At 37.6% G+C, this 19,397-nt stretch overlaps 2 protein-coding genes across 23 annotated transcripts in view; both read left to right on the top strand.

Moving 5' to 3' along the window:
- The window catches only part of CHM (CHM Rab escort protein), a 190,440-nt gene that overhangs the window by 11,254 nt on the left and 159,789 nt on the right, over positions 1-19,397 (top strand). For 16 of the 22 annotated variants that reach the window (XR_013531401.1, XM_054251396.2, XM_078362371.1 and 13 more), the window contains one exon: positions 10,334-10,400. Coding sequence is in view for 10 of the 22 variants with exons in the window: in XM_054251396.2 (XP_054107371.1) it covers positions 10,334-10,400 (67 nt within the window). In the remaining 12 variants the exon portion in view is untranslated. Of the gene's footprint in view, positions 1-10,333; positions 10,401-17,654; positions 17,707-19,397 lie in introns of all 22 variants that reach the window. The other 6 variants (XM_054251392.2, XM_054251397.2, XM_054251389.2 and 3 more) reach the window with 1 other exon arrangement.
- Positions 11,932-12,769, top strand: OOSP4B (oocyte secreted protein family member 4B). Its single transcript, XM_078362380.1, has one exon. The coding sequence runs from the start codon at positions 12,070-12,072 to the stop codon at positions 12,628-12,630; it is 561 nt and encodes a 186-aa protein (XP_078218506.1). The 5' UTR covers positions 11,932-12,069; the 3' UTR covers positions 12,631-12,769.

Here is a 19,397-nt window from a genome sequence, read left to right as displayed (position 1 = left end):
CGGGATCAGATATGGGACTCATTGTCCTATTTATAGAGTTTTTCTTCTTTTGAGGGACTGTTATTTTGTTTCCTACAGTCTTTGACAACTGTTAGTGCTTACAATGGATACATCATACTTCTTAATTGACAGGATGGATATGGTAATACCTTTTTTGTGCAAGAGCCCCCCCCCCATTAATTTTCATGATAGGATTTTATGTAAAGAAGGGATTTTTTGGTATAATTTTTGTAACATTCTTGAAATGAATACTCATTCTCTTTCATCATCTATTTTAGACTCAGATTTATGAGTAATGCAGCAAAGGTCATGTTTTTTCTGTGGCACATTAGTAAAATATGTTCTGAACAGAGAAACTTTATCACAAATTAAATATTATGTTAAGTTTGAATAGCATTGGACTGGGGTATACTTTGCTGTGACGAGATCATTTTGGTCACATAAATTACAATAGAAATATTTGTGTTAAGAAAATTCAGGAAGCATTAGGCTGGGCATGGTGGCTCACACCTGTAATTTCAGCACTTTGGGAGGCCGGGACAGGCAGATCACCTGAGGTCAGGAGTTCGAGACCAGCCCGGCCAACATGGTGAAACCCCATGTCTACTAAAAACACAAAGATTAGCTGGGTGTAGTGGCAGGTTTGTGTAATCCTAATTCCAGATACTTGGGAGGTTGAGGCAGGAGAATCGCTTGAACCCAGGAGGCAGAGGTTGCAGTGAGCTGAGACTGTGCCATTTCACTCCAGCCTAGGCAAGAAAAGCGAGACTCCGTCTCAAAAACAAAACAAAACTAAAGTGAAAATTAAGTAAAAGTTAATTGTAGTGGAGATGACATTTCCTGGTATGGATAAGGTCTTCAGCAAATATTTACATTTATTTTACAAAACTTTAAGAGATTTTGTGTTGATGTAGTTTTCTCCATTTAGATAAAAAACAGGATACTACGTCTATTTTTAAGGTTTTTCCAATGGAAAATTTAAAACATAAAAAAGTAGAATAAAATAACCCCCCACATACCAGTCTCTACTGGTTTCAACAGTTATCAACCCATGGCCAGTCTTGTTTTGTCTGTATTGAGGACTAAGCTCCGATTTTTTATCTTGCCCAAATTTCTACCGAAGGGGTCTAGGGAGTCATGGCCTACAAACCATAAATTCTCATCAGATGAGTTTTATTTGGCCCTATATATTGTGACTTACTTTTCATTCTGACTCTGGCATAACATTATGAAACAAGGAAATAATATTTAACCCAAAAATATATTTCCTTGCCATACCTTGAAATTGCCCTGCAAAGTCTCTTGTGGGAAAAATCCACATTCTATAGAGAATCCCTTTCCCACTTTGTTTTGCTTCCTTTCTTTCCAGATCCAGGAGATAATCAACTAAGAGCCAGGCACTCTTTTAGGTCCTATAAGAAACATTTTACCACTTGCTCTCTCTCTGAAATCTGCTACCCGAGAGACTCCTCTGTACAATAAAACTTGGCCCCCACAATCCTTTTCTTAACCTGAACATGCCTTTCCATTAATCACAGGTCTTGAGATAAACTCAACCAATTGTCAACCAGAAAATGTTTAAATTTACCTATAGCCTGGAAGCACCCCCCACACCCGCTTTGAGTTGTCCCACCTTTCTGAACAAAACCAATGTACTTCTTAAATATTTGAGGTCTCATGCCTCTCTAAAATGTATAAAACCAAGCTGTACCCCAATCACCTTGGGCATATGTTCTTAGGACCTCGTGAGGGTTGTGTCACGGGCCATGGTCACTCATATCAGGCCCAGAATAAATCTCTTGAAATATTTTACAGAGTTAAACTCTTTTTGTTGACAGTATCTTCTGCTGTTTCTCATGTTTCACCATCCAACTCTTAGTTATTTTGAAGCAAATCCTAAATATCATTCGATCTGTATGTATTCCAACATATATCTAAAAGGTGTAAGGACTCTCCTTTTTAAACATGTGCTTAACACTTTCATTACATGCCCTCCTTTGCATCTTCAGTTTTTTTTGAGGTATCTATCGATTTTGTTTCTTTGGTCTTGTGCTCTTTCTAGTTTAGTTTTCATATCTGAAATGATTTTTTCTTTAATTTGTTAACTACATGTTTTTCCCAAATGTTCCTGTTCTCTAATTGCCTTACATTTGGGTTTTTCTAATTTTGATTCATGTTCTCTCAGAGCTACCACCATTTTGTTAATTTCTTTTAGCACATAATACCATAGTTAGGCAATGTTTTTCATCTAATTTGTGAGGCTTTCTGGCATTCTTTTATTGTCTGTTGGGATATTATTGTGTTCCTTATCCTTATTCTCTTTCTTCCTAATGTACATTGAATGAGGTTCAACTGAGATCCTTTTGTGTTGCTCTTTTTTTTTTTGGACGGAGTCTCATTCTGTTGCCAGGCGCCAGGCTGGAGTGCAATGGCACAATCTCGGCTCACTACAATCTCTGCCTCCTGGGTTCAAGCAATTCTCCTGCCTCAGCCTCCCGAGTAGGTGGGACTACAGGTGCACACCACCATGCCCAGCTAATTTTTGTATTTTTACTAGAGACAGGGTTTTACCATGTTGGCCAGGATGGTCTCGATCTCTTGACCTTGTGATCCACCCGCCTCGGCCTCCCAAAGTGCTTGGATTACATGCTTGAGCCACCGCACCCAGCCGTATTGCTCATTTTTAAGTGAAATAAATTTTCACTTCGTTTTCAGTAGGAAAGATATGCCAGTGAACTATTCAAACTGTGCTGCTGTAGACCTGTCTTCTGTTTTCAGGATGTAATCAAACACGTAGCCTGAAATCTGCTGGCTCTGTTACTCTCCCCTAGTTTTGTCTAGACCTTCTCTTTCCTTTACCTCTATTTTCTCTGTTCTGCTGAATTTGGATTAGGTTCCCAGCAGTTACTCCTCAGTGCAGGACTATCCCTTCAGTCACAAGTCGAAGCCTGCAAAACCCCTTCCCAGTTTCTGCTGCTGTTCTCAGAACAGCCTGTCAAGCTTCCAGTGAGTGCCTGATAGCACTTTTGGGGTTTTCTGGCTCTCAGAGCTGTAACGCTTTTTTTGATCTTCTCTTCATTTCCTTTTGCACACTTTTTTTTTTTGAGACAGAGGTTGGCTCTTGTTACCCAGGCTGGAGTGCAATGGTGCGATCTCGGCTCACCGCAACCTCCGCCTCCTGGGTTCAGGCAATTCTCCTGCCTCAGCCTCCTGAGCAGCTGGGATTACAGGCACGTGCCACCATGCCCAGCTAAGTTTTTTTGTATTTTTATTAGAGACGGGGTTTCACCGTGTTGACCAGGATGGTCTTGATCTCTTGACCTCGTGATCCACCCGCCTTGGCCTCCCAAAGTGCTGGGATTACAGGCGTGAGCCACCGCGCCCGGCCCCTGCACATTTCTTTTTTTTTTTGAGACGGAGTCTCACTCTGTCACCTAGGCTGGATTGCAGTGGTGCAGTGTCGGTTCCCTGCAACCTCCGCCTCCCAGGTTCAAGCGATTCTCCTGTCTCAGCCTCTCGAGGAACTGGGATTACAGGCGCCTGCCACCATGCCTGGCTAATTTTTGTATTTTTAGTAGAGATGGGGTTTCAGCATGTTGGCCGGGCTGGTCTTGAACTCCTGGCCTCAGGTGGTCCACCCGCTTAGGCCTACCAAAGTGCAGGGATTACACTTTCTAATACCATGTGGGTTTTAGAGCTATTGGTGGCTTGTAACTACCCATTTCTATTTTGGGGTTCATGATGATAATATATCACCTGGCTTTGCTGTGGCTATTGTCCCTGGGGGTATCCTGATTGCACTGTCTGTTTTTAATGGGAGTTATGAGGGAGATTCAACAACTGCTGCTGTCTTTACAGAATCCTCTTTTTATCTTTCTCTTTATCATTTACTCAAGAATAGAGGTCAAGTTGTTGACCTAGCATAAACACTCATTCCAAGCCCTTCATTTTATCTAATAAGGATATCTATTTATAAGGAATCTGAATTCCAGAGAGGTTAGGTGACTTTGCTGAGGTCACAGCTATCTAGGATCCACCTAAAAACAGGAATCCAGTCCTTTGGATTCTTAATTCAGTACTCTTGAATACTGAAACTCTTTTTATTAGCCATTCCTAAAAGCTCAAACCATAGTGAATTTAAAAAATTAAAATAAATGTTCCAAGTTAATGTTTTGATGGATAGTATATTTTTCAAAAAATTCTAAAAGTTACGCAACTATAAATACATATTTTCTTCCACGAGGAAGTTCAGAGATTTTAAATCACATTTACTAATATGTTAAGTATTTTGTAGGGAGGAAAGAGTAATTGTTAATTTAAAAATGATATTTTTATCTGTACATTGTGAGAGTTCCCTACGCTACTTCATTGGCAGTTTTCTCCTTTTTATGGTAACCACTAAAAGTAGATTTAAAATGTAAATATTTAACATAGAATTTAAATAGGAGCTGGGTTGAAATTCAGTTTCTGCTTAATTTTGTGATGTCATTATTTTGAGTGGCTGCAACATGAGTTAAGGATGTAGTTTCATCTTTGCATTGCTCAATCAAGTTTTCCTTGCCAGTAATTCTGTTTTTCTTAAAAAGGGGATACTCTTTATTAAAGCAGTCACAGTAAATTTTCTAGGTCTATGTAATTTTCTTTCCATTCTGGTCTTCACTGATTATAAATAACACATGGAATGACTTTCAAGGTAGAAAGCAGGAATCCATTTTGAAATGTTCTATAAAATAAAGAGTGATTTATGGTTTCATATGATTTGAGCTGAAAGTACTTGGGCTTTGCCAGGTCATCAAAGTCCTGTCAGGGGAATCTATTATTTATTGTTCGATATGCTGGGAGTGCTGTAAGTACTTTATTTTATGTTTATCTTGTGTAAGCATAGTGTTAGGAAAAATCAATCCCAGATACTAATACATTTAAAGAATATATCATGGGGAACTAACCTAAATTTTATAGTTGTAAATGATGAGATTTGACATTAAGAATTTGGATTAAAGGGGGATTTGGAAAATGAATGAATGATGATTTTATCCCTGTAAAATATTTTAGGTGAGATTCTTGGGTCCTGATTTTAGCCTAGCTCTTTCATTTGATAATGAAACATATCTATTTTATCTAGACAGGTTTTTAGAAAATTGCAGACAGCTGATACCATAAATGTTAGTGTATGATGATATAATGTTACATAAGCGTTTAATTTTTTTTTTCTAGTTGCCACCTCTGTAACAGAACCTCAACTCTGAAAGGCATAATGGAGGAAACCTTGGTTTCCCCTACTACAACTGTTATGAAATGCTAATTTAATACCTAATATTTACCTGTGTTTAATAAAAATGACTTGCCAAAGTTGTTGTCTTGCATCAGAATTTTACATGCTTGCTTATAATACTGTGGCAGGGCAAGTTCTTTGGTACAGCCTTTCTAATGAATTTAATAATTACATTCAATAATGTGAAATGCCTAAATAATACTAAATGTCTGATGAACCTCTATAGTTTTCGTAAAGAAAAGGTTATTGGACCTTTTTAAAATTGATTTTAAGTTGCTAGATCTTTGAAGGTAACTTAAGCAAATAGTAAGCACGTGATAGCTTTTTTTCTTTCAAATAACTAATCTTTTTGAAAGGGTTGGAAGAGGAGGGAAGAGAAGTAACATTTATTGAATGTCAGTGACATGCCAAGAGCCACTATGTGTAGTGTTTGAAATTGTTTTGTACCTGTTCCTCCCTACACCCATATAAGATGTATTATCCCCATCTTGCAGTTGAAAACATTGTACTTGTATATTTGTGCTCACACATTTTACAGAGTGTTTCTAGTGGAATGCTGTATTATTTGACCCTAATCTGTTTCTAACTCATGTGTGGCTTTTCCTCATGGGAGAGACTGTATAGTTCAAAATAAGCATATACATGTTTCATATAAATGCCCCACAAATACATTGTGTGAACTTGAGTAGTTGTTCACGTTTTAAGCATTGAACAGGTGTTATTTTGAAATTAATCAAGAGTTTAAGTGCTAATAAAACTGAGCTTAGAAATATTAATTTGAATGAATCAGTTATTCTTTTACTAAATTAGCGATAAGACCAAAACCTTTTAAGTATGCACTTAGCAATAGTAATTTAAACAAAACAAGCAGTCATTTTATTATTTTACCAAATTAGCAATATGACCAAAAAGTTTTAAGTATGTTGGTTTTTCGTAAATAATTTTTAAAAACCCTGTAGCATAAAGCTCCAGTTTTATACAGGTTTATCCTCCATGCTGTGACTACAGTTTTTATTATTTTTTGAAACCCTGATTTGACCATGATCTGGCTAAAGTACTTTCAAGTCTCCCTGTTGCTTAGAGGTTCAAGTTCAGATACTCTAATTTGGCTTCAACCGCTTGGAAATTTTGTAAAATTTTGTTTCATGTTGGTAAGAAAACTTGACATGAGATTTCTGCTCTTAAAAAAATTTTTAAGTGTACAATACAGTGTTGTTTACTATAGGTACAATGTTGTAGAGCAGTTCTCTAGAAATTATTCATCTTTTATGACTGATACTTTATGCCAGTTGATTTTCAACTCCCTATTCCACTCTCCCCCAAACTCATGGGAACCACCATTTCACTTTCTGATTCTGTAAATTTGCCATTTTAGATACTTCATATAGGTGGAATCATGCAGCATTTGTCCTTCTGTGACTAGCTTTATGTTTGCTGCAGCAGTGTTCACCATGGGTCAGATGTGAAACAACCTTAAATATCCATTGACAGAAGAATGGATGGAGACATGTGGTATATCCATATAAGGGAATATTACTTGGTTATATATAAAAAAAAGTAATGAAGTACTGATCCATGCTATAACATGGATAAGCCTTGAAAACTTTATGCTAAGTGAAGTAGGCCAATCTGAAGACTTTTTTTTTTTTTAAAAAAAGCATCACTGTTTGGTTCTCCCTTCCTTTAACTTTGCCAGGAATGATCCCTTCCACTTTCCTTTTTCTGTCTTCTGTACTCCTCAGGGTTGTTAGAGACCCTGAAAGACCCAGCTAATTTCTCGTTCTTTGGAGCTTTCCATGACTCCCTGTACAGAGGGAGTATTTTTCAATTGTGTTTCTGTGACAGTTTTAAATAAACTTATTATTTTAATCTCTTTAAATTCTTGCCCTAAAGACTCTGAACTCTAACAGGCTAGGGATCGATATAAGGCAATCTCTTACTACCTAGCACAGTTTGTTTCTCTCCCTTCCTTTCCCCCTTCCCCGTTTTCCCTTTCTCTTTTTCTTTTCTTCAGCAAATATTTATAGAGAATCTATTACATGCCTTCTGTATCCTGGAAATTCTGTTTATTGAATGGGTGGGAAGAAATATGAAATCTTGGTTAAAGAAACATTGTTTACTATATTATTAGTTTGCTATTTTAGTTATTCTAAGCATGAAGATAATAGGCCGTTGCCATTTAACATTAGAACAGCTTATGAATTTCACAAACTTATGGTTGGATGAAAGTATTGAGGAAAAACACAAATGATAGTCATTTTGGCTTTATGTCATTTGGACTCAAATCATGTTCAGTATTGAAATCCATTCTTGGCTTTGCTTTAATACCAGAGACTTGACTTCTGACATTGTTGATCACAGCCATGGAAATAACCATGTGCATAACTGCCTACCCCAAGTAGCAGTTATTTTGGGCCAAATGGAGGCGATTAATTTTGTTATTGTTCACCATTGAAGTTGGCATCTGGTGAAAATAGGCATATGTTTGGGGTAGTGTTAGATGGAAATATAAGCCTTCTAAAATACCGTTCTGAAGGATAATAAGAACAGACAGTGTTCATAGGGCAAGTTTCCTTGCTAACAACAGAACTGAATCCTATGAGGTAGATCATGATAGTCTCATTGATAGATGAAGAAACAAAGGCTCAGAGAAGTCAAATGACTTGGCAAGTTATTTAATCTTTCTTAACCTATTTGCTCACGTAGATAATACTGCCTGCCTCCCAGGATTATAATGAGGAATAAATAAGATGATGTATGTGAAAATACAGTGTGAAGGATAAAACCCTATACTAATATTTGGTGGCATTGTTATTAATGCTGTCATTATTACACATAAGAACATTAATCTTTAACATCCTAATCTGCTTCCTGAGTGTTTATTTGCTATTATTCTTTTAACTAAGATGCTTATCAGCTTTTAAAGTACCATAAGGACTGCATTTCACTAAAAAGGAAAGTTATTTCTTTAAGTGTAGCAAAAAGTTCAGATGGTCTTAAAATTTGAGTTAGAGTTTTAACTTAAAAACTACATTTAGCTGGGCGCCGTGGCTCAAGCCTGTAATCCCAGCACTTTGGGAGGCCGAGGCGGGTGGATCACGAGGTCAAGAGATCGAGACCATCCTGGTCAACATGGTGAAACCCCGTCTCTACTAAAAATACAAAAAATTAGCGGGGCATGGTGGCGTGTGCCTGTAATCCCAGCAACTCAGGAGTCTGAGGCAGGAGAATTGCCTGAACCCAGGAGGCGGAGGTTGTGATGAGCTGAGATCGCACCATTGCACTCCAGCCTGGGTAACAAGAGCGAAACTCCGTCTCAAAACAAACAAAACAAACAAAACTACATTTAACAATTTAAAACTTTCTCCTATTTCCCTCTAAACAAAATGGTTTACTTGAATTATATCTAAAGTTAAGATTGGAACTTTATGATGGCTCATTTTCAATGATTGATATTTAATGGTTATTTTCAGTACATTTGTTAGAACTACTTTTTTTTGAACCAAGCATTATATACCCACAAAGTGTTCAACACTGGAAAACTAGTTCCTCTGTGAAGGCAGGCTAGAGCTTGTGTTTAGTATGGTTTTTAGCTGGAGATTGACTATATTAATTGTTTCTATGTGCATATTGCTTTTTATATACAGAAGATGATGTTCCTTTTTCTTGAAATCCTTGATGCATAGTATGTAGCTTAAACCCTTGCCAACAGACTGGTGCTGTTTTATTCCACTAGGTAAAAACGTGAGAGGATCGGGCTGTTTCATCGTGGTGATGGAGTCAGTAGTAGCACTATAGAATTGCACGAAACTTTTAAAGCATGCTTTATTTTTATAACTAATATAAACAATACTAGCTTCTGTCAACATGGTAGATCATATTTCAAAAAGTTATGGAAGAGGAAGAGTCTGGAACTTCCAGGGTATATTAACTGTCAAATATTAACGGAAAATTTGATTTTGTAAAATCATAAAAGCATTATTATCTTTGGCCATTTTAAATTTTTTTGTTGATACTGGTAGTAATATATATATATCCTTTTATGATAATCAGCTTTATGGTATGATTAAGTTTGATTCCAAAGCAGTAATTTTTTTTTTTTTTTTGAGACGGAGTTTCGCCCTTGTTACCCAGGCTGGAGTGCAATGGCGCGATCTTAGCTCACGGCAACCTCCGTCTCCTGGGTTCAGGCAATTCTCCTGCCTCAGCCTCCTGAGTAGCTGGGATTACAGGCACGCGCCACCATGCCCAGCTAATTTTTTGTATTTTTAGTAGAGACGGGGTTTCACCATGTTGACCAGGATGGTCTCGATCTCTTGACCTCGTGATCCACCCGCCTCGGCCTCCCAAAGTGCTGGGATTACAGGCGTGAACCATCGCGCCCGGCCTAATGTTTTGTTTTCATACTGCTCTATTAGTCAAAAAGCAAAATAAGGTATCTGGTAAGTGGCCCCTTTCTAAACCAGCTGACATATTTCTTAAGATAAAAAAAAGTATGACTCCTGAGTGACATTGTGGCTTTGGAGTTAAATCTGGGTTTAAATTTCAACTCTAGAACATCTTTTTTATTTTTTTTTAAGCATTGGACAGAAAGTTAAGATATTTGTGTCTTTTTTCTTTTCTAAAATGCATATGAATTTAAAAGGTTCTCTAAAATGCATATGCAGATGATTATCAGTGCAGTTGGGAGACTCAGATGAGCTAGTGTGTGAACATCGTTATTAACTGGACAATATATAATATAATTGCTCATTGATAGTAATTTACATACAAAAAGAATATAAGTATTTTTAAAAGTTATTTTTCCTTTTTTCCTCTTGCCAAATTAAGTAGAACTGCTTTTTAAAAAGATAACTTCCCATAATAGAATTTTCAGTATGAATAGTGTATGTTTAAGAAACATCTTACAGTATAGTTAATATAAACTTTGTAATTCTGAATACAAGCAAGGATAGGTCTCTTTGGTAAAATTATTCTGTACAGCAATGACATGAATTGAACATTTTATGTAAAATGTGTATATTTCTACATTCTAAATGATACAGATGTGTGTTTTTGTAGGTTTGCCTGAATCCATCATTGCAGCTGCCTGTTCAAGAAGTGGCCAGAGAGTTCTGCATGTTGATTCGTAAGTTTATCAACGATAGCATTTAATACTTCCTAAATATCTCTATGCAAGATAAAAATTTACATAAACACACGTACATCTGTACATTTGTACATGTATGTGTATATCATATATAGACCTAAGTTAGAAAAGAATTGGAATTGTTTAATTTTAACCACTAATATATGAAATATATAGCATACAAGTTTTACTATTCTGTGAAATAGTATGTTTCCTTTGAGAATAAACCAAATGCATCATTTTATTTTTCTCATGAGTCATTTTGTTTAAAATAGCAAGGAATTCTCCAAGAGGCTTGGCAACCTCATGCCTGCCCCATTTCTTAACATATGTGTTTGGGTATATACAGCCTATATATGCTGTTGTATTTTAGGCTTCATTTTCGATGGTTGTGAAAATCAGCCAATAGATTTTGGATATTGTTTTCTTAAACTTCATTAAAATTTAAACTTAGAAAATCTTAACTGGGAAAAATATCTACAATTATGTTTTTTCCTTTTTTCCTTAAATGTGGTGATTAAAAAGGAGGCTGATGGAAAACTCAAGTTTAAGATAAAGCATAGATTAAATCTCTTCCTCATCCCCACAAAACAAACCCCTAATGTCCCACTTTTCTATTTAGTGCTTTTGACTGTTATATCTCGGGACTCTATTAGATTTGTCATAGCTTATAGTGTCTTCCCATATATTATCCCATTGTAAATATGTAGGAATCCAAAAAGTAGCATGAGTTTTAATTTTCTTTTAACCCTTTCTAAATTCATTTTGAACGCATATTAACTCTTCAGTTACAATAGCTAAGATTTGGGAGCAACTGGATGGAATTTCTAAGTTGGATTCCGTTTTTATACAAGTCCTGCCTTTGTAATTTGCTTGTACTATTTCACTATTGTATGCACAACTGCATGCGTTAATCTCTCAATTCAATCTTTTTGAAATATCATGGATTTGCATGTCAGAAAATCTGCTACTTTGGGCCGGGTGTGGTGGCTCATGCCTGTAATCTCGGCACTTTTCGAGGCTGAGGCCAGCAGATAACTTGAGATCAGGAGGTTAGGAGTTTGAGACCAGCATGGACAACATGGTGAAACCCCATCTCTACTAAAAATACCAAAATTAGCTGGGTGTGGTGGTTCATGCTTATAATCCCAACTGCGTGGGGGGCTGAGGGAGGAGAACTGCTTGAACTTGGACCGGAGGTGGAGGTTGCAGTGGGTTGATATTGCTCCACTCCCACCTGGGCAACACAGAAAGACTCTCTCCAAAAAAAAAAAGAAAGAAAATCTGCTACCTTGAAAGCCCAGGTACTGAGACATTATGCTTTAAAATATTAATTCACATATATTTTTGATGACCTTATTTAACTTAAAATTAAAAATAAAATACTTGCTTCTTGTTTCTCAAAGGAAGAATGATAGTAAAAGTTATTACTTTTGGGGCTTGCACTATATACTATCTTCCACATTAGTTTCTGTACACATGTTTTGTAACTTAATTTTTATCACAGCCAAGTAAGGTAGGTGGTGTTATCCCAATTTGACAAATGGGGAATGTGGGGCGTAGCGACATTAAGTGATTTTTCTAACTTTACCTTCTTAGCATATGTCTAATTTTAGTTTCATATATACTTTGTGTGTGTCCCCTATGTTGTGTTTTGGTGTCTGGAGCAATGAAGACCTCTGTGCTCTTAGGCGGGTCTTTCTTCTTTTCTTTATTGTTTTGGAATTCTGGACTCAACCTAGCAATAACTGCAATGTGTTCTGATGATTGGTTGTTAGTCAGAATGAAAATAAACCTTTTTGATAACAACTTGGAAGTTAGAATTGGCGACATACACCTGGGAGATAACTGTCTTGTAACAAAACTGTTGTCATTTAACTACGAGTTTTCTTATCCTGTCACTTCTTGTGGGATCAAGAAAATGATGTTCCAAGGAAATGTTGCCATATTATCAGAGATCAGTTACAGACCAATGTTGCATACTACCTATAAATTTCCAGTTGTTTGCTTTGTGAAGAGGCTTAAATTCCCATCTGTGATACAATTTGAAATAAATGGGTTTGATGCCAACAACTTGAAAAATACTCCTCAAAAAACAAAAGGACAAGAGCCACTAGCTCCTGCACAAAGTAAAATATGGGAACCTAATATTAACAGTGTTAATAAGGAGCAAATATCCATGAGTCACTGCATCAATAATGCCTGTGTTATAATACCCTTTCCTCCCTAAAGCATGGGAGCAAATGGTACATACATGTCTGAGAAGCAGTTTCATCAACACTGTTGTATCTTTCCAAAGATGAGTTCCAATATCTGTTATTAGTTTCACTACCTTTTGGAGTTTTGGATAACATATCTATACCATGATATTTATACTTTTTAATGTGTTAATTTTAAGTGAAATGGCCATTCTAACTCTGTGAAATCAAGTTCATGCCTAATAAAGCTTGCCCAAACAAACAATATGTTTTTTTTTCTTTTTTTGACACAGTGTCTGACACTGTTGCCCAGACTGTAGTACAGTGGCATGATGATAACTCACTGTAACCTCAAACTCCTGGGCTCAGGTTATCCTTCTGCCTCAGCCACCTGGGTAACTAGGCACCACCATACACAGCTAATTTTTGTATTTTTAGTAGAGATGGGGTTTCACTATGTTGTCCAGGCTGATCTCAAACTTCTAACCTCCCAGGTTACAGGTGCATGCCATTGCACCCAGCTAACTTTGAACATTTTTTGTAGAGATAGAATCTTACTGTGTTACCCAGGCTGGTTTTTGAACTCCTGGCCTCAAGGGATTCTCCCAAAATGCTGGGATTACAGGCATGAGCTTCTCTACCTGGCCTATTTTGTGTTTTCTTATTCCATAACCTGAGGTCTTCCCAGAATGAAGACGATTTTATAAATCAAATCAGGTTTAGTCATATTCCAAAAATCAAGTTTAATTAAAAATATAAGAAGCTAGATCTTACTTTGGCAAGCAGTGAATCAATTAGAAAAGCGCGATAATATGGTTGTCTTGAAACATTATTGTATAATGAAAATGGAATTTCAAAGTGACAGAACTTTTCTTCTTCTGTTGTACATCCTCAGACTTGGTGGCTTTTGAAAGTTTAGATACATCTAGGTATTGATTCTTCCAGATCTTAAGCTTAGATTTGGGGGCTTCTCTGGCACCATTATCTTGGGGTAATGGTTGTCTGCATATTGTTGATCTCTCCTGATCTGAATCTGTTCTGAGCCCCAGTTTCATATACCCTATCATCTGACATTTTCATTTCGATGTTCCACAGGCACCTTAACATGGCTAATACTGAATTCATCCTCCCAATTCTCACCTCAGAATGCACAGAACCCAAAAAACAGCATCCTGCTCCCAGTCTTTTGGAATGATAATATCGTCTACCCAGTTGCTCAACTTAGGACGCTTGGAACCTTCTGTTGATTTTCTTTCTTTATCCTCCAGATTTATTCAGATGATTTTGATAACAATAGGAAACATTTATAGAGCTATTCTAGGTACTGTGATACATACTTTGGAAACATAATTTCACCTATATCCCCTAACTTTAGTAGCTCTCCATAACAGCTTTTCTTTATCTCACTGTCATTTCCCTAGCTCAGACCTTTGTGATTTCTCAGCTGGGTAAGCTCATAACCTCCTGATTTTATCTCCAGCACTCTAGTTCATTTATCACACCACAGCCAGTCAGATCACTCTGCTGCATGAAATCCTTCGGTGCCTCTCTGCTGCCTATGTTAGTGATTTTCCAAGTTTAAAAAAAGACTTAATGTGGACACTGAAACAACTTAAAAAGATGCAAGTAGAGCTGCTGTGGTTGAAATGAGTGGGTCTGGATCAGTTTAGATATAATTGGCTTATAGGAAAAAGTCCAAATTTTCTGCATGTCATGCAGTACCCTCTATAATGTGGCCTTGCTTATACCTCCAGCCTCATCTGTTGCTACTTCAGTCTTTAGGTGTAGATACCAGAAGAGCTGAAATTGGCAGTAGCTGAATATACTGTAGTCTTTACTTCATCTTCCCACTTTCTGTCTGGAATTTGCATAAGGTATCCCCTCAGCCTAGATTGCTTGTCTCTACCCCTCGGCCTGGCTAACTTCTATTTGTCTTTCCATGTTTAGCTTACCACCTCCTCAGGGAAGTCCTGCTTCTACCCATAGAGGAGAAAGTCTGAAGGAAAGGAACATTATGGAATATTTTCCTGCTCTGGGCCAGGATTAAATATTTTCTCATTTAATATTCATTTTAGCATTTAAGACTCTTCATCAGGTTCAGTCTACTTCCTTAGCTCTGTCATATCTGTTTTACATGTAAAGTCATACCATATATCTGTGTTCTGTGGACATGCCTTTCATTGCTCTTCTAAAAATAATTTTTAAAAATTTGTCATTTAAACATGTAAAATTTACCATCATAACCATTTTTAAGCATAGAGTTTAGTAGCATTAAGTATGTTCACATTGTTGTACAACAGATCTCCATAGCTCTTTTGATACTGCAGAACTGAAACGCAAATTCCCTATTCTGTACTGTTCTTCCAGCCACTAGCAACCACCACTCCACTTTCTGTTTATGACTGACTACTATGGATGCCTCACCATATAAGTGTACTTATACAGTACTGTAGTTGTCTTTTTTTGTGACTCGCCTATTTCACTTAGCACAATGTCCTCAAGGCTTATCCATTTTGTTGCATACTGCAGGATTTCCTTTCTTTCTAGGCCTAGATAATATCCCACTGTATGTGTAGGCCACATTTTGTTTATTCATCTATTGATAGATATTTGAGCTGCTTCCACTTCTTGGCTGTTGTGACTAATGCTACTATGAACATGGCTGTGCAAATATTTTTTTAAGATCCTGATTTCTATTTTTTGGATAAATAAAAGTGGGATTGCTGGACCATATAGTAATTCCACTCTCAATTTTTTAGGAAGTGCTGTACTTACTGTTTTGCACAGTGGCTATACTGTTTTTTACATTCCCATCAACTTCCTGTACTTTGGCTTTATTGGGAAGATTTATGTGGGCTTTTAAGCCAGAATGCCTGTGTTCAGATCTTGGTTTCTCCACTTACTGGGTGTGTAACCTTTGGCAAGTTATTTAATCTTTCTATACTTTAGGTTTTTTATAAAAATGTCATAACGCCTGTAATCCCAGCACTTTGGGAGGCTACGGTGGGTGGATCACAAGGTCAAGAGATCAAGACCATCCTGACCAACATGGTGAAACCCTATCTCTACTAAAAATACAAAAATAAGCTGGGCGTGGCAGCGTGCACCTGTAGTCCCAGCTACTTGGGAGGCTGAGGCAGGAGAATTGCTTGAACCTGGGAGGCAGTGGTTGCAGTGAGTGGAGATCGCACCACTGCACACCAGCCTGGCGCCTGGCAACAGAACAAGACTGTTTAAAAAAAAAAAAGACATAATATTGGTACCAATGTTAGCAAAAGAAAAAAGGGCATAATAATATTTAATATCTAAGATTGTCAATGAGATTAAATTAACTAATCTATGTAATGGATTTATAATGTGCTTCATAGTAAGCCCTCAGTAATATTAGCATCTATTGCTAACACTACAGGTGAATAGCCATTATCCGAATGCTTGGGACCAGAAGTGTTTCAGATTTCAGAGATACATATATCTGAAATATAGTAATATTTGCAATACATATGTATTTTGTAATATTTGCTACATATGTGCGTGTATATATATAGTAATATTTGCAGTATATTTACTAGCTGAGTGTCTCTAATCTGAAAATCTGAAATGCTCCCAGGAGCATTTACTTTGAGCATCATGTTGGCGCTCAAAAAGTTTCAGATTTTGAAGCATTTCAGATTTCAGATTTTTTGATTTGAGATGCTTAACAGGTTCTACTCCTGCTGCTACTACTAGTTGATAAGAATAGTGGGAAGCCAGATTAAATGAGTGACTAATTATGCCTGTAAGATTTGTGGAAAGCTTCACAGAGGTGACATTTCAGCTGAGTCTTGAAAGATGATGTGGGGTTTAATGAGGAATTGGAGCATTTCAGAAAGAGGAAACACACTGAAAGAGCATGAGATGCTAGATGAATGGTGAGAATTTTAGTAGGACCGGAAGGTAAGCTAACTGAATTGAATTCATGAGAGTTGAAATTAGAAGAATTAAACCGGAATCATATTGTGAGGATCTCGTATGCTGAGGTTGGAAGTACTGACGTTGTCTTTAATAATTATCTTTAATCTAATTCTGTCTTTCCTCCAAACCCATATTTAATGCTTCAGCATATCCTGTCAACTCTACTTCCAAAAACAACACAAATCTGTTTTCTCCAAACCCATATTTAATGCTTCAGCATATCCTATCAACTCTACTTCCAAAAACAACGCAAATCTGTTTTCTCTGTCTCCACTCTTCCCCTGAGTTCATTCCACCATCATTGCCATTGGACTACTCTGATAACCTCCTGTAAGATATTTCTGTTTCCATTACTGCCCCTGTTTTTGGCCTTTCCCCAGTTCTCTCCCTCTCCCCTTTCCTCCCTCCCCTCCCCTTTCTCCCCTCTCCTCCCCTCCATTCCCCTCCCCTTTCTCCCCTCTCCTTACCTCCGTTTTCCTCCCCTTTCTCCCCTTTCCTCCCCTCGTTCCCCTCCCCTTTCTCCCCTTTCCTCCCCTGGTTCCCCTCCCCTTTCTCCCCTTTCCTCCCCTGGTTCCCCTCCCCTTTCTCCCTCCCCTCTCCTCCCCTCCATTCCCCTCCCCTTTCTCCCCCTCTTCCCTCCGTTCCCCTCCTCTTTCTCCCCTCTCCTCCCCTCCGTTCTCCTCCCCTTTCTCCCCTCCCCTCTCCTCCCCTCTCCTCCCCTCTCTTCTTTTTGACAGAGTCTCACTCTGTCAGCCAGTATAGAGTGCAGTGGTGCGATCTTGGCTTACTGCAACCTCTGCCTCCAGGGTTCAAGTGATTCTCCTGCCTCAGCCTCCCAAGTAGCTGGGACTATAGGCACGTGCCACCATGCCCAGCTAATTTTAGTATTTTTTAATAGAGACGGGGTTTCACCATTTTGGCTAGGCCGGTCTCGAACTCCTGGCCTTGTGACCCACCCTCCTTGGCCTCCCAAAGTACTGGGATTACAGGCATGAGCATTGGGTCCAGCCACCTTTCCCTCATTTCTAACTGCATCACTTTAGATTCTTTTTCTTGCTTGCTATACTGTGCTATTATTGTAATTATGCATTCATTTTTTTTTTAGGCTCGTCAAGTGAAGCAGTGGGAGATGAAAAGGACAAGGAACAAACAAATCTGTAACTGATTATGATCAATTAGTTGTAAAATAACCACTGCACTTGGACCAGCCTCTGTACTTTTTTTCATTGTTAATATTATTTGTGCCTCTTTTCTGTTTCTTTTTTTTTTTTTCAGATTTTATTTTTATTTATTTATTTATTTTTTATTGTACTTCTGGGGGTACATGTGCAGATTATGCAGGATTGTGGCATAGGTACATACGTGGCAAGGTGGTTTGCTGCCTTCATTCCCCCCCATCACCTATATGTGGTATTTCTCCCCTCATTATTCCTCCCCACCCCCTGCTGTTCCTCCCCAGCCCCCGCACTGACCACAGTGTTTGTTGCTCCCCTCCCTGTGTCCACGTGTTTTAATTGTTCAACACCCGCCTATGAGTGATAACATGTGGTGTTTGGTTTTCTGTTCTTGTGTCAGTTTGCTGAGAATGGTGGTTTCCAGATTCATCCATGTCGCTATGAAGGACACGAACTCATCATTTTTTATGACTGCGTAGTATTCCATGGTGTATATGTGCCACATTTTCTTCATCCAGTCTATCGATGATGGACATTCTGTTTCTTTTTCCTTGATCTTTGTTGCCAGATATTTGTTTGTTTTATTAGTCTTTTCAAAGAACCAGCTTTTGCTTTGTTGACTCCTTCAGTTTTATCTTTGATATGTACTTTTATCTTTATTTCCTTCTTTGGCTTGGAATCCCTCTTGTGCTTTTTCTAACTTTTCGAATTAAATTCTTAGCTCTTTATTTTTAAGCCTTCTTTTGTACTTAATATAATCATTCATGACTATATGGTTTCCTGTAAGGACCACATTAGCTTTCTCCCATGTGTTCCATGTATTTTCTAATAGCCGTTATGATTTCTCCTTTGCTCTATTAGTTATTTAGAGGTTATATTTTTAAATTTCTAAATATATTTTTAAATTTCAACATCTTTATTGACTTTTAAATTCCAACACTCATGACAGAACATGCAAGTGATACAAAATACAGTAAAAAAGTTCTAGTGTGCCTCCTCTTTCTGCCTGTACCACCCTCTGTGTCCCCTGTCCCACCTCCCAGAAGCAGCTACTGTTAGCTTTTATGTGTTCTCCAGAGAAGTAAGTTGCAGAAAAATATGTAAGTATTTATAATGTGTATGTTATATTTGGTATAGAAAAAATTATAAGATACCGAGCAGTTAACACCAAGAATCCCTCATGTTGCCTTTTCATAACCATATCTACCTCCCTCCTCTGTCACTCCCCTGGCTTCTAGTCCTAACCCCAGTGACCACTAGTCTGTTTTTCATCTGTATTATTTTGTCATTTCATGTATGGAACCGTACAGTATGTAATCTTTTGGCATTGGCTTTTTTCACTCAGTCCGATTTGCCGGAGATTGATCCAGGGTGTTGCATGTATCAGTAGTTCGTTTATTTTTATGGCCGAGTGGTATTTTGTCTTATGGATTACAGTTTGTATAAGCATTCCTCTGTTGAAGGGCATGTGGGCTGATTCTACTTTTTGGATATTACAGATAAAATTGCTATGTGAACATTTATATAGTTTTTTTTTTTTTGGTGTGTGTGAACATAAGTTTTTATTTCTCTAGAATAAATTTCCAGGAGTACAATTGTTGGGTTATATGGTAATTCTATATTTAGCTTTTTAAGAAATTGCCAAACTATTTCCAGTGTTTTTATACTATTTC

The sequence above is a fragment of the Callithrix jacchus genome, chromosome X (genome assembly GCF_049354715.1).
Source record: "Callithrix jacchus isolate 240 chromosome X, calJac240_pri, whole genome shotgun sequence".
In the NCBI taxonomy this organism is placed as follows: Eukaryota; Metazoa; Chordata; class Mammalia; order Primates; family Cebidae; genus Callithrix; species Callithrix jacchus.
Note: the sequence above shows the minus strand (reverse complement) of the source record. Positions and strands in the feature narration are given on the sequence as shown.